This window comes from Chlorocebus sabaeus, chromosome 21, assembly GCF_047675955.1.
Source record: "Chlorocebus sabaeus isolate Y175 chromosome 21, mChlSab1.0.hap1, whole genome shotgun sequence".
NCBI classification, from domain to species: Eukaryota; Metazoa; Chordata; class Mammalia; order Primates; family Cercopithecidae; genus Chlorocebus; species Chlorocebus sabaeus.
The window spans coordinates 33,927,623-33,951,454 of record NC_132924.1 but is presented as its reverse complement, the minus strand read 5'-3'; the positions used below and the strand labels follow the sequence as shown (position 1 = coordinate 33,951,454).

At 41.3% G+C, this 23,832-nt stretch overlaps 1 protein-coding gene across 3 annotated transcripts in view; it reads right to left on the bottom strand.

The window, feature by feature from the left end:
* The window catches only part of JAZF1 (JAZF zinc finger 1), a 352,042-nt gene that overhangs the window by 50,408 nt on the left and 277,802 nt on the right, over positions 1-23,832 (bottom strand). For all 3 annotated transcript variants that reach the window (XM_007981786.3, XM_007981787.3, XM_007981789.3), the window contains exon 3: positions 16,023-16,219. In XM_007981786.3, coding sequence (XP_007979977.1) covers positions 16,023-16,219 — 197 coding nt within the window. The remainder of the gene's footprint in view (positions 1-16,022; positions 16,220-23,832) is intronic.

The window sequence follows — 23,832 nt, the reverse complement described above, 5'->3', positions numbered from 1 at the left end:
TATCTTCTCTGAGGTACTAAATGAGTATCATTTAGTATCTAACTTCATCATCGTGTATTTTAGGGAGACTTTCAACACAATAATGGTCTAGAACTTGGTGGAATATTAGAAAGTAACCATTTACAAGGGTGGGGCCTGCTCAAGATATAGGGTCATGATCATGCTTCAAAAACACCATCCTACAAAGTAGATTCATTTAGTATCTTAGAAAATATACTTCAATGAGAGGAACCAATGATAACTATTAATTTGGCGTCTAAGTAACAATATGGTTTATTAGGTTAATAAATTCAGAACACTTTATAGACAAGAACCTGCGAACACTCTGAAGGAGCCACAAATTGCCATCTTCTGAAGATAACAAAAGATGCAAAATGTATGAGAAAATATCCATTCACTTTTCAGTCCTGCCATCTTTCCAAAATAGACTATTATATAATAGAAAACAAAAGGTAAATAGAAATTCTAGGAGGCTGTTAGACGCTATTTTTAAGAGGCACAGCTACCACGAAGATGGAGCTACTTTCAAGTTCATATATAGCATAATTCATTTTCCAGTTTACCCTCCTTGCTTGACAGAATTAAAATGACAATGTTCATCAGTGTGCCACATTTATAGCTTTAGCTAAAGGTCTCCCACATGGCAAAGGACAAGCTTTCTAGCTTTCTAGTCCTGGCAAAACTTCCACTTTTGATGATGCCAAGAAACACATATTTGTTGGAAAGCAAAAAAGGGAAGGAAAAAAATCCTTTTTGGAATATTTATTACTTATTCATTTTAGAAAACAGAGCCCTATAGATTACTTACAAATGTGTTAACTAGCCGGCCACAGTGGTTCATGCCTGTAATCACAGCACTTTGGGAGGCTGAGGTGGGCGGATCACTAGGTCAGGAGTTTGAGACCCGTCTGGCCAACATGGTGAAACCCTGTCTCTACTGAAAGTACAAAAATTAGCTGGGCATGGTGGCGGATGCCTGTAATCCCAGCTACTTAGGAGGCTGAGGCAGGAGACTTGCTTGAACCCAGGAGGCAGAGGTTGCAGTAAGCTGAGATCACGCCACTGTACTCCTGCTGGGTGACAGAACAAGACTCCATCTCAGGGGGAAGAAAAAAAAAGGTTAACTAGATTCTACTAAACTTTGTTTTGTTTTGTTTTGAGACAGGGTCTTGCTCTGTTGCCCAGGCTGGAGTGCAGTGGTGCAAGCTAGGCTCACTGCAGCCTCAATCTCCCAGGCTCAGGCGATCCTCCTGCCTCGCTCCTGAGTAGCTGGGACCATAGGCACATGCCTCTGCACCTGGCTAATTTAAAAAAAGCTATTTGCAGAGACAGGGTCTCCCTGTGTTACCATGGCTGGTCCCGAACTCCTGGGCTCAAGCGCCTCAGGCCTCCCCTGTTTTGGCCTCCCAAAGTGCTGGGATTATAGGCATGAGCCACTGTGCCTGGCCTGAACTTTTAATTTACTATTTAGTTGGCAAGTACCGTGTATTAGTAACCAAAGGTGTATTTATGTTTCTGTAATGCGTATTTATTATACAGTTATTCCGGAAATGGTTTCATTTTTCTTTGATTTAAAGAAAAAGCCAATTTTTATATTTGCCGTTACTTCATAATTTTAATTTTATGGTTTTACTTTCCAAAAGGGGCCTATTCATCTCCCGGCTGCGGGGGGAACTGTTCCAGGTTAAGGTGCATGGCCCACAGGTGGTGGCAGTACCCCATCTAGCCCTTCAGAACCAACTCCAGTCAAGATCCCCTTGGTAGCTCACTCACAACTAAGTTGTGACATTTTAATTGCATGCTTTTAAATATTAACCATTTGTCAAGTTTTGTTAGTTTTAATAATTTTCCTATACACACAACATAGCATATTTTGAATTATATATACTGGTATTACAGAAACCAAGTGGCTTTAATTAAACACTTTTTTCAAAGAATGCTTCCTTTTAATGGCAGTGAAATGCTGTTCATAGCATCTAAGTGCTCTGCCAAAACTAACTTCATCATGGTGAATTTCAGGGAGACTTTCAACACAATAATGGTCCAGAACTTGGTGGAATATTAGAAAGTAACCATTTAAAAGGGTGAGGGCCTGCTCAAGATATGGGAGTCACGATCACGTCTCAAAAACACCATCCTACATTGACGGCCCAGCATCAGTCCCCATAACTGTTAGCACCCTGTGAGTTCAGCCTGGATAACCCCAGACAGTTCTGTCTAAAGGAGGAGAGCTGAGGATGCACCAACAGAAACACATATTGAGGGCCTTTCCCGCCCCTGAATTTAAGACTCTAGGCAGCCATTTTCAAGTCAAACATTCTGAGGAGACTTTTTACTACACAGTGACCCAGTTTATCTTAGAGAGCTCACACGAAAACAGATCACACGAAAAGCACCACTTTAACTATTTGCCAGAAAGAAGTCTGCTTGACTTTTATTTTTTATTTAAAAATTTTGATAGTTTTGAAATAGGAATCTATTTGAAAAATAAAAATGCATCCAGTCTCAGGCTGCAAGGAAACATCTTAGCTGGTAGACAATGTCAGGGACCAACTACTCCATTCAAAATTATTCAGGTTCCCTGAGAATGATTTGTCCTGGGGCCTATACCTATTTAGAATACTCTAGCTGCCTTAAAATGAAACTGAAGAATTGGGGTACTGAGATAGAAAACACAGTCCATCATGAGATCAGTAGATGTCAAATTCATATACAGTTGTCCCCCAACCAGCTTTAGTTTCTTATGGTTGATTTTACCTATGTGTTCTATACCAAACAGAGCCTAATTGACTTGGTTTTTTTAAAAAATACTTATTTAGACTAGTGGAATACGAAATAAATTTTTGATCTGATAAGACCAACCCAACTTATTACTGCTAAAGATGAATTAACACCAGTCCAATTTTCCAAGGAGGAACTGTGTAATTTTGGTTGCAAGGTGCCAGAAATGTACAACCCCTTCGTCCATGGTCCCAGAAAGCTTCCAGCAACCTCAGTTTCTCCCTGCCTGTCAAACACCGCTTGTTCTGAGTGCATTTCCAACATCTGACACAAGTCCTGGGATAGGAGCAATGAGATTCTGCCCCTCGTCTTTTTAGCAGAAACAAATTAGCTCAAAGCATTCTCAGTTTTCTGCAGGTTCTTTAACGCTGTGCAGCTGGGTGTGCCTGGGGATCATTTTATTGTTAAAACTTGAGCCATATGGAAAAGACATTAAAACAAGTTTGCTGCCGTGATACTCAGAAAGATGAAAGGGCTTCCCTGATTTTAATATGCTGTGTTGTAGACTGGTGGTGGCAGGGGCGGGGGCGTGGAGAAAAGGTGTCTTTGGAAATATATGAGTTTGTCTGGGCTGTGAATTCTTCAGGTGCTAAATCTACATCACCTTCATAAGGGAGGCGTATGGCAGTCTCGGGCGTCTGTTTGTTTATTCATGTTTTCAGTAGAATCCACACCACTTTCCAGGCTTACAATATGTTGCTCTCTTTAGCACTCATATTTCAGTTCTGGTTTGTGCTTCCAAAGGAAAATTACTGAGAAGTGTGCACTGATGGATGTTGGCATATGAGCGAGCTCTGGACGTTGGCTTAAAAAGATGGCATTCTTTCTTGGGGAGACAGGGTGTGAGCTGCACAGTCTTAATATGTGCTCTTTAAAACAACTTTACCTTGTGATCTTTTTTGGTATTTTTTTGGCTGATGCAGAGACCCCTGCTGGGACAAAGAAAAAGCAGCTAGGACCTAGGACCAATGCCTCACCACTAACCGTGTTGCTAGCACGAAGGGAAATATGACTGTAAAGACCTTTGAGATTTCTTGTGGGAATTCTTAACAATGGACATACTATTTTTATTGAGTTTGATTAAACAACACAGTTAACAGTTGAGATGAAATTCAGGTTTTTAACTAAATGTAAATGTGTGTTTTTAACTAAATGTCAAGTGTGGTATAGGATCATTCTGCATGAACAGTATAAAAAATAACACAGAAACACTGAATTATTGGCTTTCTGTTAGCACAGATATTAAATCTGAGGATTTAAGTGCCTGCCCATCAGAGAAACTGGATTACTTAGAGTTTCTGAGGATGTGCTCAACATGGACTGAACCTGGGTGGCTTTAATTTTCTTTCTTGTAATATTCTCAATGTAAGGAAGCACCCTTTATCTCATGGGAAACAAAATATTTTGGGTATTGGAAGACGTAGGTGCTGTAAGTTCTATCAGAAACACTTTCAGTCATTAACCAATTCTCAACTGTGTCACTGGACTGACAGTTTGGCAACAGTGCTTCTTTATCTTGTCTTCCCTGCCCCTTCTCTCTACTTAATATGTCCCGTAACTGTTTTATTTGTCCATGTTACCGCTTCCTTAATGTTCCTATGCTAAGGATAAAGAATTCCGCCTACTGTCTTTCTTCAATGAAGAGGAAATTCCAGAGATTTTCAAACTCAGACTACTGCATGTATTTACTTCATTGTTCCTAAATGAATTGTTTGTAACAGAGGAAATGCTATTTGCTAGTTCAAAGAGTGACTGGAAGTTGTGGACTCCTGTTCTTCATTCCTGCCTGAGCCACCACTCTTTTGTTTCAATTGAGGTAGGATTTACACACAGTGAAACGCACAAATCTTAAGTGTATACTTGTTTTTTTCTGAGACGGGGTCAGTGAAATGCACAAATCTTAAGTGTATACTTGTTTTTTCTGAGACAGGGTGTCACTCTGTCACCCAAGCTAGAGTGCAGTGGCACAATCACAGCTCACTGTAGCTGTGACCTCCTGGGCTCAAGCCATCCTCCCTGCCTCACCCCCGAGTAGCTGGGACTACAGGCATGTGCCACCACGCCCAGCTAATTTTTTGATTTTTGTAGAGACAAGGTCTCACTATGATGACCAGGCTGGCCTCAAACTCCTGGGCTCGATTAATCCTCCCACCTCAGCCTCCCATGCTGGGATGACAGATGTAGGCCACTGCATCGGGCAGACATATAATTGGATGAGTTTGATAAATGTATACATTTGTGAAACCAACATCCCAATCAAGACACAGAACATATCCATCATTCAAGAAAGTTCCCTTGTCCACGCCTTCCTCCTCACATTCTCACATTAACTACGGTTCTGATTTCTGTCACCGCAGGTTGGTTTGTCTGTACTTGAATTTCATGAGTACCCTTTGTGTCAGGCTTGTCTTGCTCAGCATGATGTTTTTGAGATTCATCCATTTTTTTGGTGTGTATCAGTACTTTCTTTTTATTGCTAAATTATACTCCACTGTCTGGATATATCAGTTTATCTACCCATTTATCTGTGGATGAACTACTCATCAGTTTGGGGCTACTGTGAATAACTGCTATGTACATCCTTGTACCTGTCTTTTGTGGATACATGTTTTCATTCCTCTTTGGTAAATACCTAGAGTGGAAGTGCTGGGTCAACATCACTCAGCTCTGTGGCTCTGAGGAACCTACATCACACCTCTGTCCTTTTCACTCTCTGCTGGGCAGAGGGATAATGAGATCTGCTGCCCTCTCCCCTCAGAGCAGGTTTGAGGACATTCTCCGCTCTGCACAGGAAGGAGGTGGGGGGGAGTTTCAGAGACACTGTAGTCAAAACTCCCCCAGTTCTAAAGACTTTGAGATACCCTTTACATGGCCCTCTGACCTTGATTTAAATCTTACCAGTGGGATGTTCAATTCTACACACCTTAAAGGGAATCTGAAATGTAAAAGGACCCTAAATTGTGTGGCACAAAGGGGTGTCCCCCCAGTCCCAACTGTGACGATGGTCGGGGCTATGTGGGCACATCCTTCAACAAGAGGGGGGACAGAGCTCCTTCACCAGTGTGTTCACCTGCTGGAAACATCCAGTGCTCTGTTTCTTAGTACTCTGAGCCTCCACAGTTAAAAGGGTTATTGCTACCTTTACTAAAATAACAAAAAGGACATAAAAGTTGGTCAACTTGCTACATCTTCACTTCTGCCACCCCTGGTTATAAAATGATAATCTTAAATGCTTCTGTGTTAATAACAATGGTGTCATGTCCCCCCATTTCTAAATTGGGTTGTCCTTTCATTATTGAGTTGTAGGAGTTCGTACATATTCTAGATATGAGACATTCATCAGATACATGGCTTGCAAATATTTTCACCTATTCTGATTGTCGTCTCAATTTCTTGATAGTGTCCTTTAAAGCACACATTTGTTTAGTTTTGATGAAGTCCAACTTCTGTCTTTTTTTCTCCCTTTGGTCCCATAGACACTTTAGATATAGCGTTTGTATCCACTCTGACAAGAAAATGAACCCATCTCCTTCCTGAAAATGTATCCATGTCCAGAGTGGTCATTAGCAAATACCACCTGTAATGCATATTCCTGGAATCAGCCTTCTCTGAGGTTAGTGCAGACTAAAAATAAACATGCACAAGCAGCCCTGGCTAGGGCTGGTGAAATATTGTCTGCCCAAAAGGGCTGGATTCAGCTTAGAGCAAAAAATGTTTTGATTTACAGGTGCTACACAGCTATTTCTAGAAGCCCTAACTAACCTGACTACATAAGCCATTTCCACCAATTCTAGTCAACAGTTCCTGAACACATGGGGCTTACTTACTAATGCAGGGTATTTTGAAAGCAGAGTGGGGATATTCCTGTGCTAATTTATTTTCTGAACTGGTGGTTTAAATAGAATCAGTGTTAACACAGCAGTTGTTCCTGGCCCTATCCTTATTTAATTAATCCTCCCAGTAAGGTAAACACTGCCTCCATTATACAGATGAGGAAACTGAGGCTTGAAAACGTTTAAGTTCATCTGTCTCTCAAGAAGCAGAACCAAGATTTGGATTGAGACCCCTTTGGTGTCAAGGACTCTTAGCACTTTACTTCTGTGCTCCCAGAGTTCGGGAGGGTCTCCCAGAAAAGTCTAGATCTGCATACCACCTTTAGTCAACGCATCCAGGTCTGCTCACTAATTCCCTAACCTGACACATTCCATAATCATGGACTATAAAATTGTTTGCCCAAATCACTTTCCCTGTGATCTCACCTTATTCCAACTCCTTTGGAACTTACATTTGCCTTGCAATTATCTATGACATTTTATGAGTGTGAATATACATCTTTCAATTGCATTAAAACAGCGTAGAATGACCCCATGTGTATTTCTACACTGTCTTATTAATCATCTGTGCTAATGTAGCCCATATGTGTATACATCATGTTCATTAGTTGTCTGTTCCACAGGCATATGTAGTCTGCTTCTATTAAGAGTTGTAAGTTCTAAACCACAAGGGCTATGCCTTATGCTTTTCTGTATCCCCAATACTTGGCACAGTGCCTTATAACAAGATATACATGTTCATTGCAGCACTATTCGCGATAGCAAAGACATGAAATCAACCTAGATACCCATCAATGATAGACTGGATAAAGAAAATGTGGTACATATACACCATGCAATACTATGCAACCATAAAAAAGAACAAGATCATGTCTTTTGCAGGGACTTGAATGGAGCTGGAGGCCATTACCCTTAGGAAGCTAACACAGGAACAGAAAACCAAATACTGCATGTTCTTACTTATAAGTGGGAGCCAAGTGATGAGAAAGAACTAACTGATGAGAGAACACATGGATACATACAGGGGAATTATACACACTGGGGCCTTTCGGAGGGTGGAGGGCAAAAGGTGGGAGGAGGGAGAGGATCAGAAAAAATAATGGGTACTAGGGTTAATACCTGGGTGATGAAATAATCTGGACAATAAACCCCCATGACACAAGTTTACCTATGTAACAAACCTGCATTTGTACCCTGGACTTAAAATAAAAGTTAATAATACTTGCGTCCTATCAAATATTAACAAGGATCAAATTACATGGTGAATGTGAATGCTTTTGTGCACTACAAGGTTCGAAAAAGATTATGATTACAGATCACCACTGACTTGTATTTATTTATTTATTATGAAGTACCACTTTGTCACCCAGCCTGGAGTGCAGTGGAGCAATCTTGGCTCACTACAACCTCTGCCTCCCAGGTCCAACTGATTCTCATGCCTCAGCCTCCCAAGTAGCTGGGATTACAGGTGCGCACCAACATGCCTGGCTAATTTTTGTATTTTTAGTAGAGATGGGGTTTTACCATGTTGGCCAGGCTGGTCTCGAACTCCTGACCTCAGGAGATCTGCCCGTCTTAGACTCCCAAAGGGCTGGGATTACAGGTGTGAACCACTGCACCTGGCCAATTTGATTGTTTTCCTCAAGTCAAAAAAAGGTTTTGTTTGGGGAGGTTTTTTCTAAGTGGTATAGCTGTGGAAAAATAAATCCCATTTCCTTGTTGCCATCCTCACTGCAACACTTTCAGTAGCAAGAAGAGATTAAAAATAAGTGGCTGCAGAAGATGCTGGGGAAGCAGAATTAGCCGTAAGACTCGACCATGATACTCAGGCAGAGGAATAAAGGTTTTACTAGTCAATCAAAAAGGAAGAGGAAGGGACAAAGATTAGAACAGAGTAGTATATAAACAAACAAATGACCTACAGAATGCAGGAGGAGAATATAGCAACATCTTCTCATTCTCCAGCTACAAGAGCGGGAATTTATGTGAAAAGGAAAATGTAAATCAGATCAATAGGAAGATTTTTGGGAATGTTGCTTAGGTATCATGCAGACATCCAACTCTTTAGGGAGAATCTTTTAGAAAAACCAAATCACAGCCTCAGGAATTCACAAGTAGATCACGACATTCAGTCAGGCTGAAATATTTCACTTTCCTCCCTCATTTTCCACTATTAAACAGAACAGGATTTGTCTGAGATTTTTCCTTTCTTATTGTTCTTTTGGGTAGGTGGGGTATGTATATTAGTTTATACTTTATTTTGCTTATCTTTTTTCTGTCTGGAATTTTTTGTCCTTACTAAGCCTGTTTAAGTTTATTTCGCTTTCTAACAATAAAGGCATGAGGGAAGAGCTCACCTTAACTCCATTCAGATAGAGCTTCTAAATGCCAAGCAAAGTTCTATCAGTCCTGTAAGTCTGTATTGCAGAGTAATGTTCACCCCGAGGGAAAAATTAATACTATATTATTTAAAATAATTTGCTGCGTATTAATAACTCCTGAAGTTTTCAATATCTTTATAATCTGAACAATTTATTGTAAAAGCCATAAAGAAATATTTTGTAAAAGGTCATACCAAAAGGCACAGGAATATGAAGTAAAATAAAATAAAATTTAAGTTTCTGCATTGTTTTAAGAATCTAAACAAGAAAACCTAAAAATTGGTTTAATTTCCTTGGGTGCCTTTCTCTGGTTTAATACTTGAATTTTCCCCCCCAGAGTATGCCAAAATATATATACAAATATTTTCCAGGAGTAACTATGTGATGCTACTAGAACCAGAAACCCAGCCAGCTCTTTCCACGGCTTCTCCATTAAGACATGAGTGAGCATCTGTCAGTCCCACTGGATTCATCCCGGAGGCCAAGGAAACAGATTACAATAATCTTTCTCCAGACAATGTGGAAATATGTTCAAAATTCAAGCGAGAAGGCACACAGACACTACAACGAGATGGGCCACGTTTTAAAACAGTGGTTTCTTAACTCTGGTTGTAGGTTAGAATTACCCACCCAAAAGCACTTTTAAAAACTCCCAATGCCCAAGCCCCACCCACCAACTGAATCAGAGTGGCTGCAGGGGAAGCCCAGGCAGAGGGAGATTACAGTTTTTTCCAGGTGACTTCAACGTTCATTGTGATTGAAAGTCACTGTATTAAGAGGTTCAAGGGGGAAATATGGGGGGAGGGGGGACAAATTACTTTCTTAACTAAGCTGTAGGCAATAATAACCCTGCTCTCCAATGATAGACGCAAAAGGCCTTTGCTATAGGATGACCTCACACCACAGGTCAATTAATTTGATGGAAAGAGATCCATTCAACTCTTTTTAGGGCCAGTAATTCTATATCTTCCAATCATATGGACTAAGTTGCTTTAATTGTAAAAATAAAGACAAGCTCATTTCAGAAAATATGGGAAAAGAAAAAGAAGAAAATAACATTCATCTTCCTATCATATTAAGGTAGATACTACATGGTTAACTTCTCTGAAGTAAAAGATAAAATTTAGACCGTGGGTCAGGTGTGGTGGCTCACGCCTGTAATCCCAGCACTTTGGGAGGCTGAGGCGGGAGGATCACTTGAGGTCAGGAGTTCAAGACCAGCCTGGTCAACATGGCAAAAACCCGCCTCTACTAAAAATACAAAAATTAGCCAGGTGATGTTGATGCGCACTTTTGGTCCCAGCTACTTGGGAGGCAGAGGCAGGAGAATCTCTTGAACCTGAGAGGTGGAGGTTGCAGTGAGCTAAGATCACACCACTGCACTCCAGCCTGGGTGACAGAGTGAGACTTTGTCTCAAAAAAAAAAAAAGAATTGAGATCATATTGCTTATGCAGTTTTGAAATTGGATCTTCTCGTGTAACAATATAATGTAAAAACCTTTCCTACAACATTGTGGTGAGTGGCTACAAAGCAGTCCATTGCTTGAAATGGTCAGTATTTATTTACTGGTGATTGACTTTAGGTTTATTTGCAGACAAATGGATCCACGATTCCTTGAACTACAAACTAAGTAAGATTAATCTGGTACATACTGAAAGGAAAAAACAGTGGTATAATGGTAAAGTGAGGCAGGGAAGGTCCTGTTTCGTAGAATTTGCCAATTTCACTGGTGTAAATACTCCCACCATGGCTAATTTCAAGATAACAGTTTAGCAAACAGCTTGCAAACCTGATTATTTAACAACTGGCTATCTAGAGTCAGCTGACCCTTAGAGAAACCCTGGCTGAACAAAACTGTTAAGTCCTTCTGTTACAACATGCTGTTTGAATGGTAGAGCTGTGTGAAAAGGGAAGTTATGGTGAATGAAGTCAAACCAAGGTTTTAGTAACTTAACATATTTTGAGTTTGGAGGTGTCAAGTTCACACACACGGTGGATGGTCTAATAAAGTTTTTAAAAAAGTATTAATGTAATAATAACGAATGTGGATAGAAAGTGTGGGTATACTGGGAAGAGCATATTCTTTGAATAGACAGACATGGATATGTCGTTAACCTTATTAAGCCTCTATTTCTTTATCTGTACATGGGAATAATGTCTCAGTGAGGCTGGTGTTAAGATTAAATACAATGTCATACATAAAGAATACAGTAAGCACACATAGCAAACACTCCACAAGTGCTACCTGCCTTTCCCCCTAAGTAATTACACTATATATGTTACTTTTTTTTTTTTTTTTGAGACGAAGTCTTGTTCTGTCACCCAGGCTGGAGTGCAGTGGTGTGATCTTGGTTCACCGCAACCTCCACCTCCCAGGTTCAAGCAATTCTCCTGCCTCAACCTCCCAAGTAGCTGGGATTACAGGCATGAGCCACCATACTTGGCTAATTTTTATGTTTTTAGTAGAGATGGGGTTTCACCATGTTGGCCAGGCTCATTTCGAACTCCTGACCTCAGGTGATTCACCTGCCTCTGCCTCTCAAAGTGCTGGGATTACAGGTGTGAGTGACTGTGCCTCGCTGATGTTACTACTTTTAAAAGGAGAAGGGTATGAATTATGTTAACACTTTATTTTCATATGATTTAATCACATTTATTTTTAAATTCAATTTCTCTATTATTTAAACCAGGTGTTGGAAAACTGGCCTATGGGCCAACTCTGGCCTGTTTTTGTACATGAAGTTTTAGAAAAACTTGTTTTTTTTTTTTTGTTTGTTTGAGACGGAGTCTTGCTCTGTCGCCCAGGCTGGAGTGCAGTGGCCGGATCTCAGCTCACTGCAAGCTCTGCCTCCTGGGTTCACGCCATTCTCCTGCCTCAGCCTCCCGAGTAGCTGGGACTACAGGCGCCCGCCACCTTGCCCGGCTAGTTTTTTGTATTTTTAGTAGAGACGGGGTTTCACCGTGTTAGCCAGGATTGTCTCCATCTCCTGACCTCGTGATCCGCCCGTCTCGGCCTCCCAAAGTGCTGGGATTACAGGCTTGAGCCACCGCGCCCGGCCAGAAAAACTTTTAATAAAACACACCATGCCCATTAATTTAGGTGGTTCTATAGCTGCTTTCACATTACAATGGCAAAGCTGAGTAGCTGAAACAGAGACCCCGTGGCCTGTAAAGCATATTTACTGTACGGACCTTTATAGAAAAAGTCTGCTGATCTATGATTTAAACTATTCTGAGCTTTTCTTAAATGAATACTTTCTCTATATATTAAAAGAAAACAAGACAAGGATAGGAAAGGAAAACAATGAGAGAAAAAGATTCTTCTAGGATGTAAAAATGGCAAAACAGGCCATATATGATGGCCCCTGCCTATAATCACAGAGTTTTGGGAGGCAGAGGCAGGAGGACTGCTTGAGGCCAAGAGTTTAAGACCAGCCTGGGAAACATAGCAAGATCTCATCTCTACAAAAAAAGTCAAAAAAGTAGGTGGGCATGATGGCATGCACCTGTAGTCCCAGCTACACAGGAGGCTGAGGTGAGCTACACAGGAGGCTGAGCCCAGGAGTTTGAGGCTGCAGTGAGCTATGATAGCATCACTGCACTCCAGCCTACGTGATAGAGTGATACAGTAAGACCCTGTTGCAAAAAAAAAAAAAAAAAAAAAAATTGCAAAACAAACATTGATTCCAAGTATACCAAAGAAATACTCGAAACTCTAGGATAAAGCTGAGCTCTAATTCAGTATTGTCAAGAAAATATACCTTAAAGAACATTTTATAAATGAAGTTCCTACAAGATGACTATTATTTCTGAAGTGGGAATGCACCATGAATATGGAACTTGGAAGAGTGAATTTAAGGGGTAGAAACGTGGAATTTTATAACCTGGCAATGAAAGTGACTGAAACCACATTAGTCAGGCAAAATAAGCTGATCTCTCTAACTACAGGTAAAATAACATTCCAAACATTGAAAAATGTACACAATCAAAATTGTACATGGTAGGGGTTTAAGAAACCATTTCCCCTGCTAATTTTTGATGTTTACATGGAATGTTCTTCCAGCAGCAAATAACTTACCAATGATCTTGACAGATTGAAAATGATACATCTTTACCACAACATAAATTAATTCTCTCAATGGGAAATTGCTAAAATAGGCAAGGTGTCAGAAAGATTTCTTTATGTCTGAAGGAAAGGAAATGATTCCATTTCTTCCAAACATTCTTACATGAAAAATAATAAACTCTCACTTTTAAACTGTCTTTATTTTCAGGGGGTCCTAGGCACCCTCACTAATTGGGGCAGTCATAGTTATCTGGTGTTGGACATGAGTCAGTCCATATTACTTCAGGTATAAAACAGCCAGTTGGAGACTGCCTCCATAATTCATATTATACATGAATAAATATCACAGCAATACCCAGAAAAGAGGATTGCAGAATTACACTTCACTCTCTTTCATTCCTTAGATTTACAACATAAATGTCACACAAAGATCCTGGAAAGTCAATCTTCACAAAATAAAATATAAGGGAAACATGGTGGTCTATTCAAGGAAATAGATAAATGCCTAACACAAATGAACTGGTTCGTCCTCTAGAAGAATGACCTTGATACTGTTCCTAAAATACAAAGTTGAAAACCCCAGATGAAAGAGATGAACATTTACTGAGCACTGTGTTATACGTGTGCTATCACATTTAACTGTGATACAAAATCTATATAATTGGTATTAGTGACTTGCCCAAGGTAACAACATTTGTAAAGAAAGAAGTTCAGGCAGGAACTCTGGTCTATCTCCCATACCTAACCTGTCTTCAAAATGTTCAATCCTGATTGAACACATGGTATCTGTCAACCATGACAGATACCCTGTGTTGGTATGGGGCAACCCTGAGATGCCCCATAGAGAAAGAGGTCCCCTAATCACAGCATCTAAGTTTACTAAATCCTCCCTTTGGAGACTAGCAGTGCATATTAAAGCCCTGAATTAAAGAAATCCATTTAACTTTGTCGAACTCATCATATCCCCAAACTTACTAGGAAATCCCTTTTCCCCAACTAGTATTTTGTGAAGTTAGTATTCTGAAACACACTTTGCACAGTGGAAAATGGATGACAGAGAGATACATAAACTGTCAGAGAAGATAAACAATTTTAATCATGGCTAAGGAGATGATGGTGTGGTTACAAGTGGCTTCTCTTTGCTCTTCGATTCAACCAAAATTTTGAGTAAGACACCCAATGCCCTAGTCCCCACCTACCTCTGAGTCTCATCTTACACTTGGGCAACCTGGCCTGCTTTCAGTACTGGGGACCTGCTGGGCTTTTCCCCTCCATCGAGCCTTTGCAAAATGTTCCCTTTGTGACATTGCTCCACCTTTCCTCTTTACTTAGTTAACTCCTTTCCTGCCTGGGTCAAACTTCTCTCTGGACGCCCTCCTATCACAGAATTCTATATAGCACTTGCCATGATTACAAGGTTATATTTATTTGTGTATTGATTTGATTAGTGATGGTCTATACTCCCACCGGGGGAAGAGAGCTATCTCTCTGTTTCTCAGACAGCACAAAGATGCGGGACCTCTTCCACCATCTCCATTCACTCCTGCCCAAGGAGGAACAGTGACTTAATGAAGCACGAACTAGGGAGGAAGGGCTGGGCACCCTCTGCTCAGGGTCCGGGGTGCAGTCTGGTCAGCTCCCACCCTGAGGTAAGCTGAGAAGTGCACTGTGGGAAATAAACTGAATTCTGGGAAGACATACTAGGAAGCCCAATTGTGACAGATCCAAGCTCCATTCTGTGGTTTAGCTTTATGTAATACAGGTGATATTTTGTTCTTCATCTGTGACTGCTGTTTTATTTTTTAATCATTTCCACACTTAGGAGAGGAAGACAAAAGTGATCTTGTTTGGCCTCTAAAATGCCAATATTCTCCAACAGGTGTAAGCTCCTGTGGTCAGGGAAAAGGGCCTCTCTCTGCTCACCTCAGTAGCTCAGTTTCTGGCATTTACGAGGCATTCAAAATGCCATTTCGCCCAGGCTGGTCTTGAAATCCTGGCCTCAGGTGATCCTCCTGCCTCAGCCTCCCAAAGAGCTGTGATTATACGTATGAGCCACAGTACCCAGCTGAAGTCCTAGTTTCTTGATACATGTAACTCTACCAAGATTTTCTTACTAATAAATTTTTTAAACAACTGAACTTTGTCTTCAGATTATTACAGGCTAATCCTAATGTGGAACTGAGGATAAAGTTTTGAGCAGAGTCAATCCAAATCAATGAAGACGGTATCCTTAAAAGGACAGAAGCCTCTTTAAGGCGAGGACCTGGAGGAGAGGAGATGAGAGTGCAGGAGTAGTGGACATCCATGCGTGTCAGGGAGACTGAGATGAAAGAGGAGGCACATACGAGAGATGGGCTGGGAAAAATAAAATGGATTACTTGATTGGAGAATAGGTGGGTATAAAGAAGCAAGTGAAAAAGCTAAATTGAAGGGCAAGTTTCCACTATTTACAGAAAAACCTGGAGAAGACAAGAACTCCCCCTTTTTCTCAAGGCATTGTAAAAACAATGAAGTCTCCTTGGAAGAAATATTCTATTTAAATTTCTCCAAGACTGCTTAATAAATTGTTTTCTCTAAAATATGTAATGATTTTAACTGTTTTAGAAGACAAAGTGTTCATAACATATTTAGCTGTAAATCAGGTGATGAAATATATATTATTGTAGAGCCCATTAAAAATGTTGTGTATGTGGGTATGCATGGTAAAAATGGGAAATATATTGACAAAAAAATCTACAAAACCATTATTGCATGCATATTAACAATAATCTAGAAATATTTCTTCAGTAATAAACTGAAGAATGAATCAATATACAGAGACTAGAGAAAGGATTGATGATGTGGTGGGTCTGTGTCATCATCTGTCCCCAGCCCCCTTCTGCCCCCAGCACATCGCACACACTTTCTCTTTCTCCTCTCTCCTCTCCTCCTCCTCAAGGCGGTAGGGCCAAGCCACTCACCTGTCGGAGTGCTGCTGCGGAATGAAGAGGAGGGGGTGATGGGTGGGGTCACGGGGGGAGTAAGGCTTCCACTGCTGTGGCGTGGGGGAGTGGACACATTCCCTCGAGACACTGAGCTGGACAGAGTCAGTGACAGCTTCGGCTGAATCTTCTTCTTTAGGGACTCCTGCTCTCGGCGGGCAGCATCTGTCATGAATCTGAAACAACAATAGAACGTAAGGAACCTGGCCCACGTATAGAGCATGAGGACTCACGACATTCATTAGAGTTTCACAGATGCCCGACCCTGGAAAAGGACCTTGGCCACAGGTCAGTCCCAATCTCAAAAACTCACAACAGCTTCCCTTTTCCAATGCAATGGAATTATCTTCTAGCTTGTTATTTTTAAGGTTCCTCAAAGTCAGGTTCACTTCTTCCCTAGCAAATCCTGCTTGCCAGGAAGCTTACACACACAGAATACATCTGCACCCACTGTAATGCTTTCAGTTACAAGATTTCCTCTCTTGGAAGGTCTGCTCTCTTTTTTTCTACCCATAGGAAGCCCACACATCCTCAAAGTTCCCCAACCACTCCTAAGTAGACAGCGCTTCCTTTATCTGCAGGTTGGCAGTATTTCTTTGTACCATTTAACTGCCACCTAACATATATGGCCTCATGAAAACTCTCTTTTTTGTGTTACTTTGATTCTCAAATTGTTATTTGGGTTTAAAAACTCTTCTTGGCTAATTGAGGCCTTGCTTGCCTCATCATGAAGGCAAGGATTCTAGTCCCCAGTTCCTAGCACAGTGCCAGGCCCGCCTCAGGAAACACAGACAGAACTGCATACATTTGCCCAGGAAGATTCCAGAAGGGAATAGAGCAGCACAAGGAGAGAGGTCACCACTGATGATCTGTTTACGTTCTAATTTTATTACTCATAAAGAGAAAGGTGACTTTTCCTGATAGTTTCACTTTGGAAACTTGAGTTATTCTTCCAATGCTTCTCTGATGTTGGTAATATTCAAACTTCATTCTTTTCTCACTGTATAATCTACAATTTGTAAATTCGTGTAATATGAGATTCAAAACAATCTATGAAATGGTATCTCCTACCTAAAGAACATTCACCTTTTCATATTGGCAGGCAAACTTTGTCAGCTGCATTTTTGAAAGCTGCCATAGAAAGCATAGTCCATAAATGTATGATAGCGTTCAGATGATAAAACCACAGCTGTCCCCACCACCTAGGCTAAGAAACAGAACATTCCAGGCCCCTCAAGGCCTCTCTCCAACACCTTCCGCATGAACTATATTTTGACTATTTCAATACAATTTATCATAAACTCACTGCATTGCACTTAAACATGGTATTTTACCCAACCTATTTCACATTTTGTCTACAAAATTCCTTAGTATTTTTCCTCACTACATGATGAAGTTTTGGAAGTCAACAGATAGTTCTAATACCTGGTGAAAGCTTGAAGTCAATTAAATACCCAATGAAACAACAGTAATATTGTTACGCTGTCTTAAAATTTCTATTTTTATACTTGGAACATGGATGGCACATTTCTTGAATGGTTCTTGCAATATAGTCCAGATATATAAACTGGATTTTATATGCTGAACTGAGCTTAGTAATAAAGCTTTGCCTTGAGCTCTTAGGTTTTGTGCTATAGCATAGTGGTGATTTAAAAAGGACTGTCAATGCAAAAGAGAATTGTTTGCACATGTAGCCAGGTACTCATTTATTTTCAGATGCAAAATTGGTTCTATTGTCCTTAAAACTTCTTATTCTCCTCCTCATAAACCTCTATTAAAAATACAGACTCACAGAGAAAAGGAAAGAATGAGTGCTTTTTTAAAAAAATTATTCTAAGAAGAACTGCTAACTAGCATGGTGCTGAGCTTCTCACACTGGGGTATGCAGTGCGCCAGGGAGTGGCAAAGCCACAGGATAAACAGGCTGCTGCTTCCAGGAAGGCTGATTGTTCTCGAGGGCAAGTAATTCAAACTAGTGTTTCAAATAGCAAAACAAACACGGACATGCTTATGGGGGTAGAAAAAAATTTTTACGTCTTGCATTTTAGTTAAGAGCATGATATTTGGAGTGAGGCCAGGGTTCAAATCCTGGCTGGGTTATTATGTAATTTGAGGCAAGTTGATAAACTTCTCTGAATCTCAGGTTTACTCTCTGTAAAATGGGAATGAGAGAGTAGGTAAGGAATTAACATAAGTCTTTTCCCTTTCTGCATGGAGTCTGATCTTTGGCTAAATTTGGCAACCTGCTAAGACAGTATATTGACTATGTTACCAGGCGACACTATATAAGAATGACCTCTGACTGGTGAACTGCACAGCCTGGGAGGATCTAGGAACCTGTAGCTATCTGATAGGAAGCCAAGAATCCTGATTTGGGCTTCCTGAGCATGGTGATCTTGTAGCTGGGCATGGCCTTTGCAGAGAACTGGGGAGCTATGCCCAGAGCATGTTGCAAGAGCTTTGGCTTCTGTAGGGCACGAGGCTTTTCTACTAGGATGGTTTCCACTCCTACCCCTCTGCACCTGAACAGACTCTCATGTGCACTGCTGCAAAGGTGCCTGCAGAAGGCGGCCTGTCCTCCATCCTCTGAACGGGCCCAGTGCCCTATTGTGGCCCATGGTCATCTGTGAGTCTGAATGTTCACGACCTAAGAAGGTAACCTGCTGGCAGACGGGGCAATAACATTTCAACTTCAGAGGACTGTTGTGAGGATAAATGAGGTAATTGGCCCGACATGTAGCAAATGGCTCAACATGCAGAAGCTGTTATTAATTACATAAAGCATTATAATATGGTTATATCTCTATATTTTGTCCACCTTACTCAACTCCAAGTGTCTTGAGGACACACTACACACCCATGGCTCTGAAAGCACTAAGCACACACATGCCTTGTGTAGAGCAGAAATTCCATTTGTGGAACGGCTGAATGGAATAAACCCAGAGGGTGCATATCCAGTATGAGACAGAGAAGGAGAGATAACCAGAGGGAAGAGAGAGAAAGGCTTCTCTATGTCTAACTCATATATTTATACATTTTTTTTTTTTTTTGAGATGGAGTCTCGCACTGTTGCCCATGCTGGAGTGCAGTGGCACAATCTCAGCTCACCTCTGCCTCCTGGTTCAAGCGATTCTCCTGCTTCAGCCTCCCAAATAGCTGGGAATACAGGTGTCCGCCACCACGCCCAGCTAATTTTTGTATTTTTAGTAGAGACAAGGTTTCACCACGTTGGCCAGGCTGGTCTTGAACTACTGACCTCAAGTGTTCTGCCCGCCTCGGCCTCCCAAGTGCTGGGATTACAGAACTCATACCTCTTATTGTAAAATACTCTCCTACAGCTCAGATATAACACAACAACTATAAACAACCATAACAACATTCACACACACACAAACCCCGCCTTCACCCTCACATGGGTTTGGCCAGCTACAGACAGCAATCTGGATTTGGGTTATATCGTCTATAGTGCTTTCTAGAAACAAGAACAAGGCACCTATGTTAAAAGCATTAAACATGAAACACATTCTTAAAGCCCTGTCGCCAAGACTTCCTCCTGTAGTTCTCCCTCCTCTCTTGGATTGGTGTTGTGAATTTGGACGTACGATCTATAAATCATGGTAACCTTGACATATCAAGGCACACAGCTGCACAATTTGTTCTAGTGACAACCATACACACACATTCCCACACCACCCACCCCCACAAACACACACAGGAGTGCCACACAAGAGCTGTGGGAACCCTGGTTAAAATAGGCCCGTGTCTCCCCTGCACTACCATGTTGCTCCTCTTCCTCTTCCCTTCATTAACGACGACTTAACCCATTTTCTGAGACTTCCTAAGTTCTCAAGTTTTTGAGCAATGTTCCATCAGCACAGCTGTCTGTCAAAAGGTGGGCAGATTCCCAGTGGCAAGGAACCATTTGGGGAGACAAGAGTGTCTAGAGAAGCCAAGGAGGCATAGCAAAGGCTGTGATTCTGGCCAACAAATGAGGACTATGTTCCCCGTTTTACCAAATATCAGGGCTGGGAAAGGTTCACCACGTTCCCAAGGCTGAGTTCAGGTTAAGGGAGTCATGTCACTCAGTAGCCTGAGCTTTCCTCAATGAGTCTGGACACCACTGGTGATCTTTCTGAAGCTCTCAATAATCACGGCTGATGTGGATTTTTTTTTGGAGATAGGGTCTCGCTGTCACCAAGGCTGGCGTGCAGTGGTGTGATTACAGCTCACTGAAGCCCTGACTTCCTGGGCTCAAGTGATCTTCTTGCCTCAGCCTCCCAAGTAGCTGAGATCACAGGCATGCCCCACCATGCCCAGGTAATTTTTTGATTTTTTGTAGAGATGGGGTCTCACTATGTTGCCCAGGCTGGTTTCAAACTCCTGGGCTCAAGTGATCCTCCCACCCAGAGTGTTAGGATTATAGGCGTGAGCCACTGCACCTGACTTACTTGGGTTTTAAAGCAGGAAGGAACCTTGGTTAAGTCAGATCATCCGGTCCAGCCCCCTCATTTGTTACAGCAACTGTGAACTGAGGTGGTGTGACCTGTTTGAGGTCATTTAGGCTAGTGGCAGAGCTGGCATCAGAGCCTAGTCAAGCCTCGGGACTCTGTCATGGTTTTCACAGTTGAAAGCGTTCAGGGAGCCAGAGCAAGGGGCCTGGGGCAATGCCCCTCTGGCAGTTTACATGGGGGCAGTGGGCAGCTGGGAGAACAAAAGGCTCATCCTCCAAATGTCAGTCCGTCCTGCTGTGTGGGACCACTGGGCTCCCCAGTTGTGGGGCAGGGGGTCTCTGGAATTGTAGCCCCACTGGGCTACAATCTGGGGAAGGCAAGCTGGCTGTGCCCACCTCCCAGAATTCTCTCTGCTTTGCAGTGGTGACACTGCTCTGATCTGGCAGCTGCAGTGTGCTGGAGCTGGCTCATACTGGGTTGTGAAAGCTGACTTAAATTTTCAGGGATTTGGTGAATCTGTTGTTAAACACAGCCATTATTAAAAACTAAATTATATAAATAATTAAATCAAGTGCTTTGTTAAAAACAAGGATATTTAACTCAAGGCTCATCACTTAATTATTTTACTGCATTTTAATATGATCTATATTCTTGAGGTTATTTACGTTAACATTTTATCTATTTGGTAGAATTACTGTATAACTATATGCTATACAATGCAAAGTAACCTACTCTGTGTTCAGTAACATGTGGGTAGCTTGAAATTGGCTATGGCAGGAGTATTTACACCACCGAAACTGGCAATACCACAAATTGGGATTTTTTTCCTCCCCAAGTCAGTTCAACATTTGCCAGTACACCTTCTAGTGGTGATGACGATGATGATTTTTTGAGATGGAGTCTCGCTCTGTCGCCCAGGCTGGAGTGCAGTGGCGCGATCTTGGCTCACTGCAACCTCTGCCTCTCAGGTTCACGCCATTCTCCTGCCTCAGCCTCCCCAGCAGCTGGGACTACAGGCGCCCGCCACCATGCCCGGCTAAATTTTTTGTATTTTTAGTAGAGATGGTGTTTCACCGTGTTAGCCAGGATGGTCTCAATCTCCTGACCTTGTGATCCACCCGCCTCGGGCTCCCAAAGTTCTGGGATTACAGGCATGAGCCACCACGCCTGGCTGTGATTATTATTTTTTAATATGGGGAAAAAAGGTGTTTGAACTGGGCTTCTTGCCTACTCACTAAGGGAATTAATCAGGGAAGGAACAAAGAATGAATAAGAAAGTCTTTTTTCAAATTGTAAAAAGTAATGTATCTCAGTAAAGAACACTTACAGAACATTTTTTATGGATTTGTGACTTGTGTTTAAAAAGCGTTTTAATTGACCAATACAGAGGTTAGGAAAAGAAATGAAATAAAGGTATTTTTAAAAATTATGGAATATATATGCAAATCAATATCTACATTGCCATGCATAAAGATTTTAATAAAATAGCAATCTGTGTACCTACCATTCAGTTTATGAAAGGAATTTTTGATGTTTCCTGTGTAAAAAATTTTTTTTTCTAAGAGAAATATTACCCAGATAAAACTATGGTTGATATTTTAGGGTTTTTCCTTCTAACATTTTTCTACACAGAGAGAAAACTGAGTGTTTCTTAAAGAAAAAAAGTCACTTGAGACTCTTTCACTCACTGTTGACTAACAGCCTGAAAATCTGCGGTCAGGCAAAGCAATGTTTTCATTTTGAAACTGAAACTGCTGTAAGATTAATTTCAACTTTCCTACAAATCAGAAATGTCTAAGTTACTTTAATTTAATATGGTCATTTGTAGCAATATTTGTTATTGCTAGGGGAAGTACATATTCCTTAAGTAAATTTTCAAGACTCCATTATAAATCTTTTAAATCCTCAGACCACAACGTTCATTTAGTCTGACATGTTCAACGTGGAAACATGAATATGGCTCCACAGGGGGAAAATGGCAACTGCTGGTCCAGGGAGACTAGTTTCAACCACAAACTCAGGAAATGTACAGTATTTGCTGGAACCTGGGCAGAGACTCCATTGCCACCTCACTTGATGGCCAAAACACCTGAGTCTAAGTGACCTGCTGGGGAAAAAACATCACTGGGCTTTCACTGGATCAGAGAACTCAGAAATGGAAGTGACCACTCAAAACTGCAGTCTGAGAAAAAAAGTGAAAACTCCAAGATATGCGGTGTGGCGTGGCTGTGATTATACGACTCTGGAGAAGGCGCGTGGTCCAGAGGTCTGCACTGCATGTTGCCAGGAGGCTTGCTCTGGGGCAAAGAAACGGGTGGCCTCCGGAGTCACTGCATTTGCTCTTGTGGTCTTGGTTTTTCTACTTGTTAAAACTGAGGAGATTTGGTTTTATGGATATACGGAGTACATCACTGCCAGGGTCCTTCCCAGCTCTAACAGTGAATGATTCCAGCAATAGCATTGTGCAGTAGTTTTCAAACTTTGACTTCAACCCAGTGTAAGAAATGTATCTCACGGTGCGACCTGGTGTGCTCACATGTATAAATAGGCCTGCAACCTGCAATTTTGAAATCTCCAAAGCTCTGAAATCTGAAATTTAAAAAAAATAAAGTTTGGCAATAAAATGTCATTGGAAGGCAAACTCTAACCGGACCGGGTGAAAGGCTGCTTACAGACTTTATTGTATTTAGTGAAAATATTTGTGTGTTTCACCATATAAATATCAATGTATGTGATTATATGGGGCTGCCCCAGACCCTACTGGGGGTATTATGTAATATGTAGTATTTGTACTATATTACCTTTATGAAATCTAAAAAATTATGACTTATGAAACATACCTGGACTCAAGGATGAGACATTTTAATGTAAATATCTGAAACAGAAATTTCACAAAACAGTCTTTACTACATGTGATAGACTCTGGCATTTTTCTGTTCTATTTCATTTTAACAAAATCTGATGGTCATGACCACCACATTGACTTCTGGACCCCCTGGGAGGTCATGGCCTGGAGTCTGAATACATTAGTCTACATAGCAGTTAAGAGGGTGGGCTTTGGAGGTGGACTATCTAGATTCAAATCTCTGATCCATGCCCTGCTAGCTGTGTGATGACAGTGGGCAAGTTACCTACCTAGCCTTTCGGTGCTGCCATTTTCTCATCTATAAATGGTGACAATGACAGGCCCGACCAACCAGGTTGTGGTGAGGATTAAGTTAATATACATAAAGCACTTAGAACAGGGCCTGACACTTCGTGCTTGACAAATGTCAGCTTCCTGGTTCATAAAAGAAGCGACTAACACTTGTACTGGAAATCTTAACTCGCAAATCTTT